Source organism: Oryctolagus cuniculus, chromosome 5 (assembly GCF_051225735.1).
Source record: "Oryctolagus cuniculus isolate XC-2025 breed Fujian yellow rabbit chromosome 5, ASM5122573v1, whole genome shotgun sequence".
NCBI lineage: Eukaryota > Metazoa > Chordata > Mammalia > Lagomorpha > Leporidae > Oryctolagus > Oryctolagus cuniculus.
Window position 1 is genome coordinate 152,573,573 of NC_142871.1, and position 20,597 is coordinate 152,594,169.

General features: G+C 42.7%; 1 protein-coding gene across 7 annotated transcripts in view; it reads right to left on the bottom strand.

Moving 5' to 3' along the window:
* The window catches only part of LOC100350827 (cytidine monophosphate-N-acetylneuraminic acid hydroxylase), a 180,213-nt gene that overhangs the window by 25,405 nt on the left and 134,211 nt on the right, over positions 1 to 20,597 (bottom strand). For 4 of the 7 annotated variants that reach the window (XM_089333357.1, XM_089333356.1, XM_070074341.2 and 1 more), the window contains 6 exons: positions 9,589 to 9,698; positions 7,809 to 7,999; positions 5,318 to 5,465; positions 4,896 to 4,977; positions 3,987 to 4,124; positions 2,558 to 2,693 (listed from right to left, as the gene is read on the bottom strand). In XM_089333357.1, the coding sequence (XP_089189483.1) occupies positions 2,558 to 2,693; positions 3,987 to 4,124; positions 4,896 to 4,977; positions 5,318 to 5,465; positions 7,809 to 7,999; positions 9,589 to 9,698 (805 nt within the window). Of the gene's footprint in view, positions 1 to 2,557; positions 2,694 to 3,986; positions 4,125 to 4,780; positions 4,978 to 5,317; positions 5,466 to 7,808; positions 8,000 to 9,588; positions 9,699 to 20,597 lie in introns of all 7 variants that reach the window. The other 3 variants (XR_016234261.1, XM_089333358.1, XM_089333359.1) reach the window with 3 other exon arrangements.

The following is a 20,597-nucleotide window of genomic DNA, read 5'->3' on the forward strand; positions in this document are numbered from 1 at the left end:
GGTGCCTCATAGCCCTTCCTCAGCAGAGCTGCTCAGAGCCGGGCTCACAGAGAACTCTAACCTGATACGAGAAAGTGACACTAAGTCAACTTCCGGCTTTTAATTCCTTAGGGGATCAGAAAATCAAAAAGGAGGAAGAGGCTGCTTGTACAGGTTTGCTACAGTAAGGAGCAATGTGGTGGCCCTTGGGCAACACTGTTGCGAACAGACTGAACCGGCAGTGCCCAGAGCTGTTGGGTGCAGAGGCAAACTGTTCAGCAGACAATATTGTGTGATGCTGTAGCCTCCTTCATAGACTGTGGGGGATGTCAGATGGTTACACCAGATTCTGAGACTTTGAAATGGTGATCCTGTAGGACCAAAGATAAATGATACCTAACATTCTTTCTGAGAAGCCAATTCTACCAAAATCATAAAAGCTTCATGTGTAGAGACATAAACTATGGCTGCATTGAAAACTCTGCTACCTAGCACCACCTTCAAGTACCCAAAAAGTCAAGTTCCTGGAAGTTCCACATAGCCGAGTGATAGTTTTACTTTATTGATAGGTCTGTGATGCTAAAAGAGTGGATATTGCGTGCTCCCATCACAAAATATCAACAAGAGGTAAGGTGTATGTTAGCTAAATTTAGTCACTCCACAATCTTTATATAGTTCAGAACACTCACATGCACATGATAAATATATATCATTTTCTGTGTCATTTTCTTAAAAATTTAGGGAGAAATTGTACATTCTATTTTGCATACCAAGTCCTTGGAATCCCATGTGTATTTTCAATTTGCAGTGTATCTCAATTCAGATATAAATTTGCATCAGAAATACTTGATGTGTATTTAGAGTTCATAAAATAATACATCAAAAAGTAGATTCACATGCCCCAGTTGTTCTAACATATTTAAAAGTTTTCCAGTAGCAAAAATAGCAAAAACTCACTTTTATGTAATATTCAAATGCACATCAACAAAGCTGGCTCATTCTTTTGGAAAAATTGATTTGACTTTGAAGCAAAAACATTAGTTGCAAAACTTTGTCTACCCAAGTTTAGTAATTTCACTAACTTTTGAATCAACTCATCAATATTAACATTGAATTCCAAAAAATATTATATAAGTTGAAAACCAGCTCTAAATTATCATACTTACAAAACATTCTGAATTTTTTCTTTTCTGTCAATACTATCAATATAAAATCAAATCGTTTGCATATTGATTTTAGAAAAATGTATAAAATCATTATCATTGATTTACATTATGAAAAGTTTGACTTTTAACATAGCGATACTTGACATGAGTTGAACTGTGTTCCCCTGAAAAAAGACATGTTAGAGACCTAACCCCCAGAACTTCAGAATGCATCCTTATGTGGAAATAGGATGTTTATGGAGGTTATTCAAGTTACAATGAGATCATAAGCGTGGTTCTGATGCAATATGACTGGTGTCCTCACATGAAAGAAAGAAAAAAAGAAAAAAAAAAAGGCTTGAACACAGAGATATGCACCCAGGGAGGATGCTGTGTGAAGAGGCACAGGGTAGAGATGGCTACCTACAAACTCAACAGTGTCTAAGGCTACAGAAACCAAGAGAAAGGCCTGGCAGACCTTCCCTGGCAATTGCAGAGGGACCACAGCCCCATCCACCCTTTATCTCAGGGTTCCAGCTTCAAGAACTGCAAGACAATATATTTTTGTTGTTTTAAGCTACCCAGTTTGTGGTACTTTGTTACAAAAGCCATAGGAAACTATCTCGATACTTAAACCTGCATGTGACCAGGTCACAGATAATCTTGTTCTCTAATCTGAGTTTCAGATTGAGTTTTTCCATATGCACTGTGATATCAATGAGAAAATGTAGGCCATACAGCCAGATTTATCTTTGGTTGCTGAACACTCAGCGTTTCTTAAAACCTTGACTTGGAATTATTAATATAGTCCTCTGGTCAGCTTAACCAGTGTCATTGGTGATGAGCACAGGACCGTCAAATTCATCAACTCTACTTCTTTCAACAGTTCCTATATCGGTAATGATTCACATCATTTACAGAAGTTATATTACTGTGAGAAATTATGCCAGACACCCAAAGTATGGGTGTCATAACACTTCTATTCTGGGACACAGTAGGGCAGGGAGAGAGAACTTTGGGGCTAGGCACACCAGCACACATTCCTCAACTCCAGTCTTTTCAACAGGATCAGATCCCCCCTCTGCAGAAAAAGACTTAAAAGCACCTTCCTCTCCGTGTGATTGGCATTAATCTGGATGAAGTGGCTCAAAGCCCTCAGCTTACTTCCTGACTCATAGACGCATCCTGAATAAATGTCAGGTGCCTTCCCCTCTCCTGGGGCTCTCTCAGCGAGTTTCTTTCTAAGCCAAGCTGGCTGCCCAGTGTGGCTTTGATCCATGCCCTCTGTTCTCTGGCAGCCTGTTAGAAAGTCCTTGGCTCCTGCTAATCCCCTTTCTTTCTCACTTCACATTGCATTCACAGCAGAGGCACTCATGCTGCCATACATTTAACTTCTTATGTGTAAAGATATGGCACAAAACGTCTAGCCGTACTTGTCTGATGGGTGGGATTCCACAAAATATCCAGCAAAGGGACAATAAATTCGGGGTTGCAGGTCCTTCACCAGCTGAGCCTTGTAATGCAGGAGTTTCTTCCTTTCTGTTTTAATGAACTGGGCTTTCCATTCCTCTGAAATGACAGGGTTTATATTAGAGTCTGTTGTTCAGACACTGCAGAAAAGCAAAGGTTCTAGTAGCTTAGAACTCTTTCAGGAGGTAAAACTAACAGACCACAACCACAGCGGAGATAGGGTGAGGCTCCATGTTAGTAGTGGAGAATTCTCCCCTAGGTTAATGTTGAGAATTTTAGCCATGGCACTGAGCTGCCTCCTTGAGTGTGAAGACTCCCTTGGACCCTAGCTGAACACACGGGGAGGAACACAGTCATACCTTGCAAACACACAGTTCTCAGGGTACTATAAATCTTTACTAACAGGGAAATGGATTTTAGTAGGTTATGGAAGTTAGTCACGTTCATCACAGCCTGGCAATGCACCATGATTAACAGCATGAAAGCTAAAGACAGACTTAGGGGCAAAATCCACAGACTGGTTGTGCATCATGGGCAAGGTACCCAACATTTCTACACCTGCATCCTCCACTGCAAATGGGACCATGATGCCAACTTCATAAGGCTGCACGTTTGCTCATCTGTTCTTTCAAACAATGTTGTGTACCTACTATGTGCCAGCCCTGATTCTCGGTCACAGAGGTGACCAAGACAAAGCAGGCTCCTGCTCTCAGGCAGCGTTTGTTACAAAGAAGCAAATAAGGAACAAGTTAATAAATAAGGTCACTGCCAAGAGCGATGTGCTACAAAAGAACACAGGGCAATAGGCTAGAGAGTAGCTGAGGTGAGGCGCATGGGATGCAGGAGCTTCATTAGCTGGGTGGTCAGTGAAGAGATGGTGATTGTTCCTGGCTGCACAGACATTGGGCACACACAGGAGCATGCCAGGCTATGGACACATGAGCTGGGAACTGTAGTTTATAATGCTTACAAGCCTGGTTTCTCAACAAGAGTGTGTAAGCTTCTTGTGAGGAGGACAATGTCTCTGTACTTATTCTGCAAGCTACTTTGTATCACTTTGATATAAAATATTATCAGGGGCAGGTGTCATGGCACAGTGGGTTAAGTCACTGTTTGTGAAGCCTGCATCCCATATTGGAGTGCCAGTTTGAATCCCAGAGACTCTGCTTCCAATGCAGCTCCCTGCTAATACAGCCTAGAAGGCAGCACATGAGGGCTCAGGTGTTTGGGCCCCTGCCACCCATGTGGGAGACCTGGATGGAGTTCCAGGCTCCTGGTTTTAGCCTGGTCCAGCCCTGGCTGTTGTAGGCATTGATGGAAGATATCTACTCAGCTCTCTCTGCCCTTCAATTAGGTGAAAATTTAAAAAATTTTAAACATCTAAAATATTACCGGTAAATTTTCCACCACTGAAAGTCATTGGAAAGCCTGATGCTCCTCCAGCAAAATCACTCATCATTAGAGCAACTTTCGCAGGCAGCCTTCCCCCATTGGGTCTGGTGCAGTCCACTGTATTGAGTATTTTGTGACCTGAGGAGAAAATACCGGTATGTGTATTCAAGGTAAAATCATGAACATTGTTGGTTTGGCAAGCCAAGAAAGTCTTCCATGTAGTCTGTTTAATCGGATTACTTGATTACAGAACAATTGCTGATGTCTAAGGACAAAGAGCAAGATTTCAAAACCTAAAGTTTTCAATAGCATACACTTTTCAGTAATAAACTATTTATAATACAGCATACAAGCAAATACATTCATTTAAGTCAGTGGATTCTGGGTGTCCTATAAAGAAAGTCAGCTTAATCCCACTTCACATGGTAGACAGATGGTTCTCCCCAATCTCTGTCTCCAGATGTTGAGCCTAAAGGATCCAGGGAAGAGTCATTGGATCAACACAAATCCCACCCCCCTTTATGATGTAAAAGTCATATTCCAATTATTGTTGGTGCTGTAAGGACATCTCATATCAAAAGCACAAGCATATGATTAGGTTACATGTTATTTCAAGAAGAAAGTGACTGAGACATTTATTTAGTAAAGCTAGTTTTGAAGAAGTTACTATAGATAAAATATATTTGTTGATTTATGAAAAAAGCCTGCACTTGTCACTACACTGAGAATTTGTTCTCTGGAAAGAGTGAAAAATAGCTCATTTTTCTTAGAGAAGGATGTACTGTACACTATACCTCAAAAATGAAGATGGAAGAAGATGAGCATAGAGTGAAATTTTGCATAGCGATTCCTATCCTTCCTACCGAGAGTATTTTTCATTTTTCATTGTCCATGAGGATAGGAAAGTACCTTTGTACTCCACAATAATGCAAGTGTCCATCTCGGGATGAACGCCATCCATCAAGATCATGAACCGAAGATTTTTGTCTACCTGGAATTTAACAATAAAATCAACAACCGTGTGTGTCAGTTTGGCTTTTAAGTCATATTTGAGGTCATCACCTCTTCTGGAAAAACTGTTCATTAGATCTTAAATCTATTGGAATCTCCTTATTCAGAACTGAATTATTAGCCTGCTTTATAAAATTATACTATCAATAAATGGAAGCATTATCTTTTGCCAAGGACAGTTATGTCTAACATTTGAAGCTTAAATAACTATTGCATTTACCTAGTGCCAAGGCCATTTTTTCCTCTTAAAGTGGCTCCCCACCTAAAATTCACCTCTCAAAGCATACATGGAAAGTGTGGCAACATGACAGATCTCTCACCTGCTGCCATACTCCAAATGGCACAACATTGATGTTAGTCAACTGGACACCACTCTGATTCAGATTCCAAAAGACAGGTCTTTCCGTGTTTCCAACATAAATGGGAATATCTGGTCGTCTCTCAGAAAGCTGCTTCAGTGTAGGGTAACTAGAGTCAGAAGAACGGAGAAATTGAAAGATAGAAAAATACTACTGTCTGGAAGAAGATGCAGTTTGTTACTTATGCTAACACATTGACTGAAAAGCAAGGAATTGAAAACCAGACTGGATTCCAGAAAAGAGATTCTGCTCATGCTTGGCTGTAATGCTGAGGGGACTCTCGGGAGGTTCCTCTTCATTGCCAGAACATACCACAGAGAATACCTCAACCACAGTGCAAGAGCCATCTCCCACATGGACGCTGCCTTGAGTAAGGGTAAGGGTGAAAGATGTGGCATGGGGAAGTTCAAGTTGACAGCTGAAGTGCTCCATGGTCTGCATTTCTCACTCCTCAAAATAGTACCTTCCAGGCAGAGAGAGGATGGGGGCAGGGTAAGAGGGCACGAAGACTGTCAATATGCAAAAGGTACTATTTACCCTTAAGGGGCTGATGTTGTGGTGCAGTGGGTTAAGTTGCCACCTATGACACTGGCATCACATAGTTGCTGATTCCAGTTCTGGCTGTTCTACTGCCTATCCAGCTTGCTGCTTGTGTGCCTGGGAAAGCAGTGGAAGATGGTCCAAGTACTCAGGCCCCTGCACCCACATGGAAGACCCAAGATGGAGTTTCCAGACTCCTGGCTTCAGCCTAGTCCAGCCCCTGTCATTGCAGCCATTTGGGGAGTGAACTAGTGGATGGAAGATCTCTCTAACTCTGCCTTTCAAATAACTAAGTCTTAAAAAAAAAAAAAAAAGAAAAGGAAGGAGTCAGGGTAAGAAGCTAGGCAGCATAAAAAAAATTTAGTATAGAAGAAAACCATACTTAGCAATTTATAGTCATCCCAACTCCATACATAATCATGCAAATATTTTGAACACCTGCATACAATAAGACAACATTCATTTATTAAGAATTCATTATATAATTATATAAGAGTTGTTATTGTGCTGTTGGGGTAGTAGAAAGATGAAGAATAAGCAAATAGTTGGCTAAATAAAATCAGTCGGTTTTCTCTCCCAAAACAAAGGATTCTTTGAAAAGGTCTTCAATCCCTGGGTCAAGCAAGCAAATCCTCTCTTCTGATGACTCAGTGCATATGCAAAAATCGTGTGTTAACTGAAAGTTCTTCCTCATCCTTATTGCCTGCATTAGGGAACTTCCAGTTGGATCCTCAGTATCCTATTTCTCTGGCTTCTGGCTTCAATAAAACAGCTGGATGCGTGGACTCAGGATTAGGAAGCTTAGCATTCTGTGTTAGGGAGCTCTACACGTATGAGAGGTTGGAAAACCAGGATGTGTGAACTGGATCTCACCACCTGCTTATTTTTCATACAGCTTTGTACATTTCTACATGGTTGTAAAGAAAATCAAAGGGCCAATGTTTGGTAATACACAAAAATTATGATATTCAAATATGATGATGTAAATGGTTTCCTGGAACACAGTTAGCTTTGTCCTCATTTGGGACTTTGTGCTGTAACATCAGAGTAGTTGTGACACTGACTACACTGGCTTGCAAAGCCTAAAACAGTTAAACTCTGACCCTCTGTAAGAAATATGTGCCGATTCCTCCCCTAAATCCTGAGCCAAGAAAGGAAATCACCTGTGATGGCTCTTCAACATCGACTTGCACCAAGTTGCCTGCTCTGGCTTGGGTTTGCTTTGTCCTCCAAGAGTTTCAGTGTTGAAGGCTTGGTCCCCAGGGTGGCCATGAGAGGTGGTGGTGGGACCTTTAAAAGGTGGGCACTCATAGGAGGCATCCGTGTCATTGCAGATGCTGTCCTCGAAAGGGATTAAAGTAGTGCCCAGGGGCCCCGAGTTCACTCTCAAGAGCATTATGAAAAAGCAGGCCTGTGCCTTCCAGGACTCTGGCTTCCTGTGTAGCAATGTGGTCTCCCATCCCAGCACACACTGCCTATTGTGATAGCTTCCACAATCAGGCTTTCGCCAGAAATGAGCTCTTGCTGGTGCCACGCCCTTGGACCCCTCCCCCCCCCCAGAACCGCAGGCTAAATAAACATCTCTCCTCTGTCAAATTAGGCAGGCTAATAAGCCTGCCTCAGGTATTTCATTATAGTAACACCACCAAAAAAAACCCCAGGCCAACATATGGCCTGAGGGTGAGAAGTGGGAGGGTTAACAGTCCCCTCTTCCTTACCCACACCCCCAGTGGTATAAAATGTGGATGCACTTTGAAAATTGAAGTTGCTATGCCAATGTAAGTTTTTTATCTTTAGTGGTCTTTCACCATCCGGACTGAACCTACTTCCAACGGAGCAGCGATCACAAAAGAATCTGAAAGCGCCTTTGCCCCACTGCAGTCTTGGGCTTGAATGCTTGGGGCTCCATTACCTCAGGTGGTCTGAGTGCATGTGACTGATGTAAATTAGGTCGGCTTGGCACAGCCTCTCCAGCCAATCAGATGGAGGCTCATGTAGCAACCACCATCCCCGGGCAAAAGCAGGGCCAATTAACCAAGGGTCAAACACCATCCTCTTGTCTCCCAACTTGAGGTCCATGCAGGCATGAGTGAGATATGTTATCTGTCAGAAGAGAGTGAGATTCCTATTACTGAATCATTACTGGTCAGCAGCCGTGAACTGATAAGTCTTGCCTGGTGAGCTGACAGGACACCAGGTTCCTCTGCAAATGGTGGCAGATAATGACTTACAGATAAGACAGGCCAGTGAGGTCCAGACCCAATCCCCATTCCTTTGCCATGGCCCGGCACACTCCTATACAAAGAATGTATCCAGAACAGAAATAAAGTAATAAAGTAATAGCGATTTTGTGTGGACAGCCAGCCAAGCGGGAGAGGAGAGGTCAAGGATGATACAATTCATTTTTATGATGCTTATTCTGGGTGGGATCTCATGTGTTTCCCAAAGAGAACAACCACCACAGAGACACAAACTTCTCGAATATACTGAGAAGCACAGTTTTGAGCACTTGCTTCTCGCAAATTGTTGAAGTATTTTCTCTGGAAAAAAAAACTCTTCTAAAACTGGAAAAACACACAAGAAGTTTGTGGAAGGTCTTATGGCAACATGCAGAAAAACCAAGTAGACATTTGCTATGGTTTGGACGTGTTTGGTCCCCCCCGACAAGGGGAATGTGCTGGAAGCTTGAGCCCCACGCTAGTGATATGGAGTGGAGGCAAACCTTTAAGAGGTGGGTCCTAGAGGAAGTCCTTTTGGGGGGCATCTCACTGGGGAGGGGTTTCCGAAGTTCTCTCATGACCTGTCTAGTCCGCTTGAGAACCGGTACTTCCCGTGAATCTTTTCCCCACACACTGCTCACCACTCCTGTGTGTTTCCCATCATGTGTGCCATCTACCATGAGCTCCTCAGCAGGGCCAAGCAGATGCAGCACCATGCTTGCGAATCTCCAGAACCGTGAGCTAAATAAACCCCTTTCTTTAGGAAGGGCCAGCCTTGGGTATATTTTATGATGGCAACAGAAGGGGGAGTAAGACACTATTATGTCTGCCAGTAACCCAGCATCCAGGGGAATTGCTATCCTCCCTCCAGTAGCTTTCATGACTCTCCTTTGAGTCTTCTTCTTGAATTTTGTGGGTCTTTTCTGGATACGTTTTCTTGCAATCCCTGCCAACTTCTAGGGAATCCTTCTAATGTTGGCCAAACAGTTCAGAGTGACTTTATCCTATGTTCTAATCAGCTACTTCAAAGGATATTCAAGGCGATATGGAGATAAGTATATAAGATAACATGAACATCTTACTTGTACTAAATTGTACTTATTTTTTTATATTTTTTATTTATTTGACAGGTGGAGATATAGACACAGAGAGAGAGAGACAGAGAGAAAGGTCTTCCTTCCGTTGGTTCACTCCCCAAATGGCCGCTATGGCCAGCACTGTGCCGACCCTAAGCCAGGAGCCAGGTGCTTCTCCTGGTCTCCCATGTGGGTGCAGGGTCCCAAGCACTTGGGCCATCCTCCACTGCCTTCCCGGGCCACAGCAGAGAGCAGGACTGGAAAAGGAGCAACTGGGACTAGAATCTGGCACCCATATGGGATGTGGGCGCTGCAGGCAGAGGATTAACCTAGTGAGCCACAGCGCCAGCCCCTGCGCTTGTGTTTTAAGCACACTATAACTGAATTGCTGCCTTACCTGAACTTCTCCAAAAGCCAAATCTTCAGGAGACCTGGGCTCAAAATCCCAGGGGTTAGGAGGATTCAGTTCTAGAAGTGAAAGTCCATTGTTTTCATCCATTTCAACCACTAGAACCAAAGGAGAAAAATTCTACATTAATAACAAAATGACTTTAAAAGCATCCCCAAGGGGCTGGTATTGTGGTGTAGCAGGTAAGGCTGATTCCTGCATCCCATGTGGGTGCTGGTTCGAGTCCCAGCTTCTCCATTTCTGATCCGGCTTCCTGCTAATGGCCTGGGAAAAGCAGCAGAGAATGATCCAAGTACTTGGGCCCCTGAACCCACATGAAGCTCCTGGCTCCTGGCTTTGGCCTTGCTCAGCCCTATTGTGGTCATCTAGGGAGTGAACAATGGATGGGAGATCTTTCTCCCCCTCTCTCTGTAACTCTTTCAAATAAATAGTTTTAAAGAAAAAGTAACATTGGCCGACGCCGCCGCTCACTAGGCTAATCCTCCACCTTGTAGCACTGGCACCCCGGGTTCTAGTCCCAGTCTGGGTGCTGGATTCTGTCCTGGTTGTTCCTCTTCCAGTCCAGCTCTCTGGAGAAGCACCTGGCTCCTGCCTTTGGAACAGCACAGCGCACTGGCCGAAACAGCCATTTGAGGGGTGAACCAAAGGAAAAGGAAGACCTTTCTCTTTGTCTCTCTCTCTCACTGTCCACTCTGCCTGTCAAAAAAAAGAAAAGAAAAAGTAACACTGAAATAGAAGTGAAATGAGTGGTACAAGTACAGAGAGTAGCAAAAATGAGTGGGAGGTCCCAGCCAAAGGCCCTGCAGACAATGGCTCAATAGCGAACCAATAGATGGGAATTCTGTTTCTCTCTTCCTCTATGCCTCTCAACTTTTTAATTCTGAAAATAGTACACCAAGAACATTTGCTGAATCACTTTATTAACGGTCTGAGCTTCCCCCTTTCCACACTGTCCTGAGTTACACAGCTCTCCTTCTCAGTCTTAGTACTACTCTGCTCCACACATGGCACCTTGATTTGGAAAATTTAGTAGAGGATTATCTCAAAGCAAGCTAAAACTAAAATGAATCACTCTTTCATTCTTTTTTTTCTTTTCAAGATCTATTTACTTATTTGAAAGTCAGAGTTACACAGAGAGAAGGAGAGGCAGAGAGAGAACGGTTCACTCCCCAGTTGGCTGCAACAGCTGGAGCTGTGCCAGTCAGAGCCAGGAGCTTCTTCCGGGTCTCCCACATGGGTGCAGGGGCCCAAGGACTTGGGCCATCTTCCACTGCTTTCCCAGGCCATAGCAGAGAGCTGGATGGGAAGTGGAACAGCCAGGTCTCGAATTGGTGCCCATATGGGATGCCAGCACTGCAGGCGGCAGCCTCACCCACTACGCCACAGTGCCAGCCCCAACACTCTTTCATTCTTAAAAGAGCACTTCAAAACCCAGGAGGGGGTTGCTCCATATCTCCTTCCCTGGCCCTGCAGAGCCTTGCTGCCTTTCTCTAGCCTCCTCTACCCACACTACGCTGCAGGAGGCTCACCTGTGGCCCCATCACCCTTCACTTCTGTTGTGTTGGGCCACTGGGAAGCTCCGTCAGGAGACTAGGCATGGTTAGCCAGTTTACTCCTCCAGCGCTCTCCCTGCGTGGCCACTCCATTCCAGCTGTGCTGTGGGCCCGGGCAGGTACCATGGCTTTTCTCATGGGAGGCAACGCTTCCCGATTCTCTTTCTCCAGGCTCTGCAAAATGCTCCCTCCCCGGCTAACTCTGGGCTTGAACACAGATGACCTGGCTGCTCTCAACTCCAGGGTACTGCACCTTCCCCTGTGGCTCCTCCCACAGCCACACCTTACAAAAACTCCTTTTGTAAATACAAGGCTACTTTACAAATGGAATTTAAAAATGGAAAATGGAATTGAAAGATTGTTTTAGTGCAAAAACACATTGGAAAATCACACACGAGAGGTCTTCAGAAAGCTCATGAACACACATAGACGTAGGCATGCATTTCAAACTTTTATTATGCCAAAATAAAACTTTTCATTTCAGTTTTCTACTTCAAACTGTTGAAATGTCCTTGTAGAGCTGGCTAAAACTATACCCATAGGTTATGCAGTTGCGAATTCACCTGAACATGGACGGAAAATAGTTTTCTAGAGGCAGACATTTGAACTCACAGTTAAGATAACCCACACCAGAGGGTCTGAGTTCAATTCCCAGTTCCTGATTCCAGCCTCCTGCTAACTCAGATCCTGAGATGCAAAGGTGATGGTTCAAGTAATTTGGTTTCTGACACTCGGTGGGAGACCTGGACTGAGTGTCCATCTTTCTGGTGCCCAGCTATTTCAGGTGTTTGGGGGAATGAACCATCAGATGGGAACACTCTCTCTCAAATTTCCACTCTCTCAAATTTTCAAGAACAAAATTCTTCACTGCATTTATACTGAATATGTACAGAATTTTTCTTATAATTGTTCCCTAAGCAATATGCCACAACAACTATTTACATAGTGCTTACACTGTAGTAGATATTACAGATAACCTAAAGATGATTTAAAGCATATGTTGGTTATATACAAATACTACACCATTATATATAAAAGACTTGAACATCCATGGACTTTGCTATCTGTGCAGGGTCCTGCAACAAATCCCCCCTCCCAGATTCCAAAGGATGACTGTCTGTGCTTCTCAAGTCATCCTAACTTGAAGATGTAACCCACTTCTCTTTTGTCCTTCTATCCAATACAATGATAAGTAGTATTCTTAAGATCTACTGCCTTCTGCTATGGCCCAGGAGTGCAGTGGAGGATGGCCCAAGTACTTGGGCCCTGCGCCCCATGGGAGACCAGGAGAAGCACCTGGCTCCTGGCTTCGGATCAGTGAGATGCGCCGGCCACGGCGGCCATTGTAGGGTGAACCAACGGCAAAGGAAGACCTTTCTCTCTGTCTCTCTTTCTCACTACCCACTCTGCCTGTCAAAAAAAAAAAAAAAAAAAAGATCTACTGCCTTTCTACTGCCTTAGAAGATTTCAAGTATTCTCACTATATACCCATAAAAGGTAACTCTGGGAGGTGTGCTAATTAGTTTCATTTTGGTGATTATTTCAACAGTGTATCAGAACACTATGCTGTATCCCTTAAGTACATATAATTTTTATTAGTCAATCAATTATGCCTCAGTAAGGCTCGGGGGGTAGGGGGGTGAATAGCTGTCCTGTCTAAATCCCTAGGAGTGAGCCCCTCTAGGGGAGTGGAGGACATGTGACCGTGACCAAGGAAACCTACACACAGATCTTGTGTTGTTGACGTCATACATCTCAAACGATATGCTGGGTACAAGGGTGTTCACTTTATCTTGAAAGCCTTTTAAACAGTGCTTAAGAAATTTAATACAACCAGTTTTTTATTACTATCTGCTTACTGGTCAAACAAAAATGGCCTTCTTAATAAAGTCAGGAATACACCAAAAATGTTTGCTAGAAACATTATCACTTAAATGTTTTGAAAATGCAAACAGTCTAGTAAAAATGCATATTAATGTCATTTCCAGGTCGGATGTTTGCTGGAAATCAGGGCCATGAACTAGGAAGAATTCTGGCTTTGGAAATATTTGCGTTGGATTCCTAATTCTGCTGCTTAGTAGCAGCAGCCTTGGCTTCTTAACAGTATCTTAGGCCTCAGTTTCCAGATCTTTGAAATGGACATATGATACACACCTCATAGAGTTATTGTGGGAACCAAATGTGTTGAGTAACTTGTATGGCACAAAACAGGCATCTAACAAAGAATGGCACCATTATAGTAATTACTTTGCACTTACAGGAATGATTAGAGTTAAAAATACATTTTAGGGCAAGCAAACCTATATATTAGCAAAGCCGAGTTGGAAAGCACAATGGTATTCGCGAAGACCCGCAGAAAGCTCTTGCACTGATAGACACCCTGAGGACTGCTCTTCGTAGTTTTTCTTTCTCAGGAGAAGCAGAGCAAGGGTCTGTGACCTTGAACTATTGTTCTGCAGCAATAACCATAAAGGTCTCTATGCTGTTTGAACAAAAATGAAGCGGATATAGGTGGTGAAGAAGAATGTAACTTCTGTTAACTCCCCGACTCCACAAATAAAGTAGTTACAAAGTACTACCCTTATTTGGATCTCACAAGGTTAAATTTTAATTGCCAGAAAAATGAAGAATGGTGAATTGGAACAAAAGTGTACAGAAAACTATTAAACCGAATCATTGAAGATTGACATTGGGATAGCCAAGAAGAAGGCCTTATTGAATAATTGCTCGATATACTCTAAAAGATAAATTGGCTGACTACCTAACTAATGGGACTATGGCAACTGGTTGGCTAAGTGCTCCAGCTGATGAAAGACACACAGAAAAGAACCTGAGCCCTGAAAGTGTATGATAAAATAGAATATCACATATAAAGAGGATTTAACAGCAAAGGAAGTGATCCTGATGAAAAACCTGGATACATATGTAAAATGAAAAAGTTCTAACACCAAAACAATTTGGCAAGTGTATATTGCCAGACAGTTGTTAACAAAAAATTAGCATATTTGGTAGACAAACATGAGTGAAAAATAATGAAATAGAATTTTTATCTCAAATGACAAAAATATGAAAGACTAAAAATGCAGAGTCAGTAAGGTATGGGGGGAAAAGTCTACTCATTCTATTGACAGGAGCAAAAATCAGTCTATCCCATAAAATGAATAATGCAACTCATATTAAAGAATAGATAAATGGATAATAGCATCATTAATTAATTCATTTAGGATATCAAGTGAAAGTTGTGTTGGACACACTTTTCAGTTCAAGTCCTATTTCATGCATAGCTTTTTTTTTTATTCCCTTTATTTCCAGTTTCCATTCTCATTTTTGTATCCTACTGAGTACCATTTTGAGTACTTGTGTATTGGGTCCACAGTCAGTGTCTCACTTTTTCAGTCAATAACCATGAAGTTAGATCCATCCATGTTGCCATGTGTACCCCAGCCCACTTCTCCTAGCTGCATTGAGGGATCCTTCATAACATTTTATCTATTCACTCTCTGGGCAGAGCCGGGAGGACTGTCATTCTTCCATTACAGAATTTCTATGGGATCTAAACAAGAGTGCTAGGTATGGATCCCACTGTGTTAATAAGCCTTACCTGACTAACCATTGTCAGGTCACTTTCCAGGATGGCTGCACCATGGCTGCCCTAGCCAACGCCTACCACATGCGTAAGGAGCTCTACATCTCTGATGACACCTCACATTGCCACAGTTTCTATCAGTCGCAAAGATGTGACCTGAAGCCTTCTTGGATCACTTGCAGTCTTCCAACTTCAGTGAGTTTAATAAGGATACTCACAGGTCTAATTGCCTCTGGATTTATCCTGTCTTTTCCTTGTCAATTTGCACTGCTTCCTACCATATGCTTAATGGTAATACCTTGTCAGTTATAAACAGTGCAAAATAACCTCTCAAACTGATACATATCTTAATTTTGTTTGTGGTATCCTGCATGAAGCAAAAAACTTTTGATTTCATGAAATCTCATTCATCCATATTCATAAATATTTTTTACTATATTTTGGCCCACAGGATACACTTTCGAAGTATTGTCTGAAGAGCTAAGCGCCGGCCAGCACCGTGGCTCACTAGGCTAATCCTCCACCTTGCGGCGCCGGCACACCGGATTCTGTCCCGGTTGCCCCTCTTCCAGGCCAGCCCTCTGCTGTGGCCCGGGAGTGCAGTGGAGGATGGCCCAAGTGCTTGGGCCCTGCACCCCATGGGAGACCAGGAGAAGCACCTGGCTCCTGCCTTCGGATCAGCGTGATGCACCGGCCGCGGCGGCCATTGGAGGGTGAACCAATGGCAAAAGGAAGACCTTTTTCTCTGTCTCTCTCTCTCACTGTCCACTCTGCCTGTCAAAAAAAAAAAAAAAAAAAAGAGAGAGAGAGAGAGAGAGCTAAGTGCCACCCTAATTCCAGGTCACTAGTTATTCCCCATTTTTTTTTTTTTTTTGGCTACTTTACAGTCTTTTGGCATTTAAGCTATACATCTACATGAAGCCCATTTTTAAGTTGAGTTGTACAAAGTATTCAGTTGGGGAAAAGGTTTAATTAGTCATACTCTTTACCAGTAATTCAACTACCTTATGTAAACAACTCCCAATATACAATCTGTATAATTTTATGGCAAAGAAATAAAACTATAAACAGCTTAGATGCCAATGGAGATGATTGAATTATATGCTTATATTTAATGTGGACATACTTTTATTTTTTTTTCATTTTCAATTATCTTTATATATAGAAGATCGATTCAGTATATATTAAGTAAAGATTTCATCAGTTTGCACCCACACAGAAACACAAAGTGTAAAATACTGTTTCAGTACTAGTTATAGCATTACTTCATATTGGACAACACACTAAGGACAGATCCCACATGAGAAGTAAGTACACAGTGACTCCTGTTGTTGACTTAACAATTTGACACTCTTGTTTATGGCATCAGTAATCTCCCTAGGCTCTAGTCATGAGTTGCCAAGGCTATGGAAGCCTTTTGAGTTTGCCAACTTCAATCTTATTCCGACAGGGTCATAGTCAAAGCGCAAGTTCTCTCCTCCCTTCAGAGAAAGGTACCTCCTTCTTTGATGGCCCATTCTTTCCACTGGGATCTCACTCTCAGAGATCTTCCATTTAGGTCTTCCTTTTTTTTTTCCCCAGGGTGTCTTGGCTTTCCATGCCTAAAATACTCTCATGGGCTCTTCAGCCATATCCTCATGCCTTAAGGGCTGATTCTGAGGCCAGAGTGCTATTTAGGACATCTGCCATTCTATGAGTCTGCTGTGTATTCTGCTTCCCATGTTGGATCGTTCTCTTCCTTTTTTATTCTATCAGTTAGTATTAGCAGACACTAGTCTTGTTTGTGTGATCTCTTTGACTCTTAGACCTATCATTATGATCAATTGTGAACTGAAATGGATCACTTGGACTAGTGAGATAGCATTGGTACATGCCACCTTGATGGGATTGTATTGGGATCCCCTGGCATGATTCTAACTCTGCCATTTGGGGCAAGTCTGATTGAGCATGTCCCAAATAGTACATCTCCTCCCTCTCTTATTCCCACTCTTATATTTAACAGGGATCACTTTCCAGTTAAAATTTAAACACCTAAGAATAATTGTGTGTTAATCACAGAGTTCAGCCAATAGTACTAGAACAAAACAAAGAGAAAATACTAAAATGGATGAAGTATTACATTGTACATCAACAGTCAGGGCAAGAGCTGATCAAGTCACTGTTTCTCATAGTGTCAATTTCACTTCAACAGGTTTCCCCTTTGGTGCTCAGTTAGTTGTCACCGATCAGGGAGAACATATGATATTTGTCCCTTTGGGACTGGCTTAATTCACTCAGCATAATGTTTTCCAGATTCTTCCATCTTGTTGCAAATGACCAGATTTCGTTGTTTTTGACTGCTGTATAGTATTCTATAGAGTACATGTCCCCATAATTTCTTTATCCGGTCTACTGTTGATGGGCATTTGGGTTGGTTCCAGGTCTTAGCTATTGTGAATTGAGCTGCAATAAACATTAATGTGCAGACAGCTTGTTAGTTTGCCAATTTCATTTCCTTTGGGTAAATTCCAAGGAGTGGGATGGCTTGGTTGAATGGTAGGGTTATATTCAGGTTTCTGAGGAATCTCCAGACTGAATTCCATAGTGGCTTAACCAATTTGCATTCCCACCAACAGTGGGTTAGTGGTGGACATACTTTTAAAATTACTACACAGTCATGTGTTGCATAATGACACTAAGATGAACATGCAAACAAGATGATAGTCCCATAAAATCGCAACGAAGATGAAAATCCTGAATCACCTAGTGAGTGTTTAGCTGAAGAAAAGGCAAGGTGAAGGAAGTTGCAGGAGAAGAAAAGGAAGATGGGTCCAACAGGATTTTCAGAAATCAACAAGCTCCTTAGAAAGTTAGCAAACATGGACCCCAACATAGAAAGGTTCCCATCAGTGGACAGAAATGTTTCCAGTGCCTTATGTGTTTGCACACAAGGCTATGATGAGAAAAGGAGAGAAATGAAGCAAACTGGCATGAACATTTCTGAAGACTGTCCCCTCCTCTGGAAGAGCCTGGGGCTGGTCCTTAGGGAGGCCAGCACTGTTATCACAGGAGACAACAGCACCACGCGCATCACTTCCTGACCACTGTTCAGTGACACAAGACGTGGAGGTAGAAGGTAGAAATCCTGTATGCGCCTCACCTAGTACATGTGGGTTTTTTTGCTCTTTTTTTTTTTTAGATTTATTTTATTTATTTGAAAGTTACAAAGAGAGGTAGAAGAGGGGGGGTCTTCCATCCGATGGTTCACTCCCCAGATGGCCGCAACAGCTGGAGCCGCACCGACCCAAAGCCAGGAGCCAGGAGCTTCCTCCGGGTCTCCCATGTGGGTGCAGGGGCCCAAGGACTTGGGCCATCTTCTGCTGCTTTCCCAGGTGTGGATCAGAAGTGGAGCAGCCAGGACTCAAACTGGAGCCCATACCAGATGACAGCTCTGCAGGTGGCAGCCTAAGCCACTGCACCCCACTTCTGCTTCTAATCCAGCTTCCTGCTAATGCACACTCTGCGAGGCAACAGATAATGACTCAACTACTGGAGTCCCTCCCACCCACCCAGGAGACCTGGACAGAGTTTCTGGCTCCTGATTTTGGCTTGACCCAGCATAGCTGTTGCAGGCATTTGGGGGAGTAAACACAGCAGATGAAATCAGTCTCTCTCTTTATTCTCTGTGAGTGCCTTAACTTTCAAATAAATAAACTTTATAAAAAGATTTGCCAAGAATGTAAGGAAACAGGAACAATCACACATTTCTAGTAGGAATGTAATATAGTTCAGTGGTTTGGAAAACAGATTACTATGACCTAGCAATTCTAAGATTTGAAAATGTATGTCCATATAAAAATTTGTACATGAATATTTATGGGAACATAATTCATTATAGCCAAAGTGAACATTTCTATGCAAGGAATATTATTCAGCCATAAAGAAAATGAAATAATCAAGTATAGATATGTGCTACAACATGGGTGCAGCTTGAAGACATTAGGCAGTGAAAAAAGGCCAATGTAAAAAGGACAGAGATTTTACTTTTCCAAGTACGTGAAATGTCCAGGATAGAAACATCGCAGAGACAGACAGAGATGAATGGTTCCCAGGGGCTGGGGGAGAGGGCAAGGAGGAGAGACAGCTAACAGTCACAGGGTTTCTTTTCAGGGTGATGGGAATGTCTTGGAATTAGTGGTTTTGGTTGCACATCATGTGAATAAAACAAGACCCATTAAGTCATACACTTCAAAAGTGCAATTTATGGTGGATGAATTGTTTCTCATTGAGAAGAGAGGAGGAAGGAGAGAGTTGCGACTGCAGGAATGAAACAGCAAAATAGTCGAGATGACAGGTAGATGAGATTCTTCGACTTTCCTGAAGTATGACTTCCTTATTGTGGCCACATAGTGTTTATTATGTGAAAAAAGCAATAAAGCCTTACACTTATGGCTGATAACCTCTCTCCAGATGGACTGAGCCCTCCTTCACTATCTTGGAACATGATATGAAATCACTACAGTGTTGGCAGCACTGGACTGAAGAGCAAGCTATTTATAAATTTTCCCATCCTTGCGATATTTCCTCACTGGAGCAAAGATCAAAGGCCAGAGTTTACTTCCTGACCGCCCATTGACCCTGCTGGCCCCCTCTGGTTATGGTCCTTTCTCTCTCTCACCCACGGCTGCTAGCACCAGGCCTCCATGTCAGCTCCAGTCTCTATTTTATAACTGATCCAATTTTCCATTGGGAGAAAAATCTCCCCTTTCTGCCCAGGTAGTCCTGATCTTGGGGATTTGTGCAGATCACTCAGGCATACGTGTTCAAACACATCACAGCTCTGTGTACCAAGATTCAAGTGTTTAAAAGGTGTTAACATCAAAAAGTCTTATGGCAATCCAATAAGATGGATACTAGCAACATTATCTCCATTTTACATTGAAGGACACTAAAGTACTTAAAGCTTGAGTAATTCACTCAGTCTCAGCTGACTGTGTGTTGAAACCAAGTCTGTCACACTGGCTGGCCAGCCCATTACCATCACCCTGAAGCACCTTGCTACAGTGTCTCCCCGGGTCTTATCCCAGAGGATTCGTTCACAAAAGCCCCTAAGCAGCTGTAGATATATGGGCTACATACTCATCAAGGGGATAGTCTGCTGTCCTTTTATTGCAGAAGCTGAGTTTACATCCTCACCCACATTTATCAGTTTTATACCCAGTAAGTTTAACAGTATTTATATAGCATAGTAGCTACTTCCTAGTCACAGACTTTCTGGGCAAGGTCAACAAACATGGGTGGGGTTCAATTGGTCCAAGTGTTCCTTTTGAGAGGTGGAGAGAGGATGATGTGTTAACAACTCTTCCCAGAGCAGCATTGTGCTTCACTGGAGTGGAGTGTATGGCCAACGACTCACATCTCAACGAGCAACACTTCTGTTCAAAGTGGAATGGAGAATGCCTGTATGGTGTGGCTATGAACCTGAAACACACACACACACACACACACACACACACACAGAGGAAGCATCAGAAAAGCCTAAATGGAAGGTGTAGTCTGGGAAGCACCTGGCTCAGTTCCCTTCCCACTAAAACTTCTAAGGCTGCCCTTGTACTTGCCCACATGTGCTTAGGCCTGTATTTTTTTCCCATAATTAGGTCATATTGTTTATAATGCTTATAACCTGCTTCTTTTGGCTTTATATAGATCAAGTATATTCTCAGTATTTTGGTTTATTTAGTAGTCTTTTAGGATATACCAGAATTATTTCTAATGTTTAACTTCTTTCCAATTTTTCTCTTTTGTAAATAGTATTGCTGTGAATGAACATTCCCATAGTTACACCAATGGTTTACAATAAAAATTTAGGGGAAACTTAC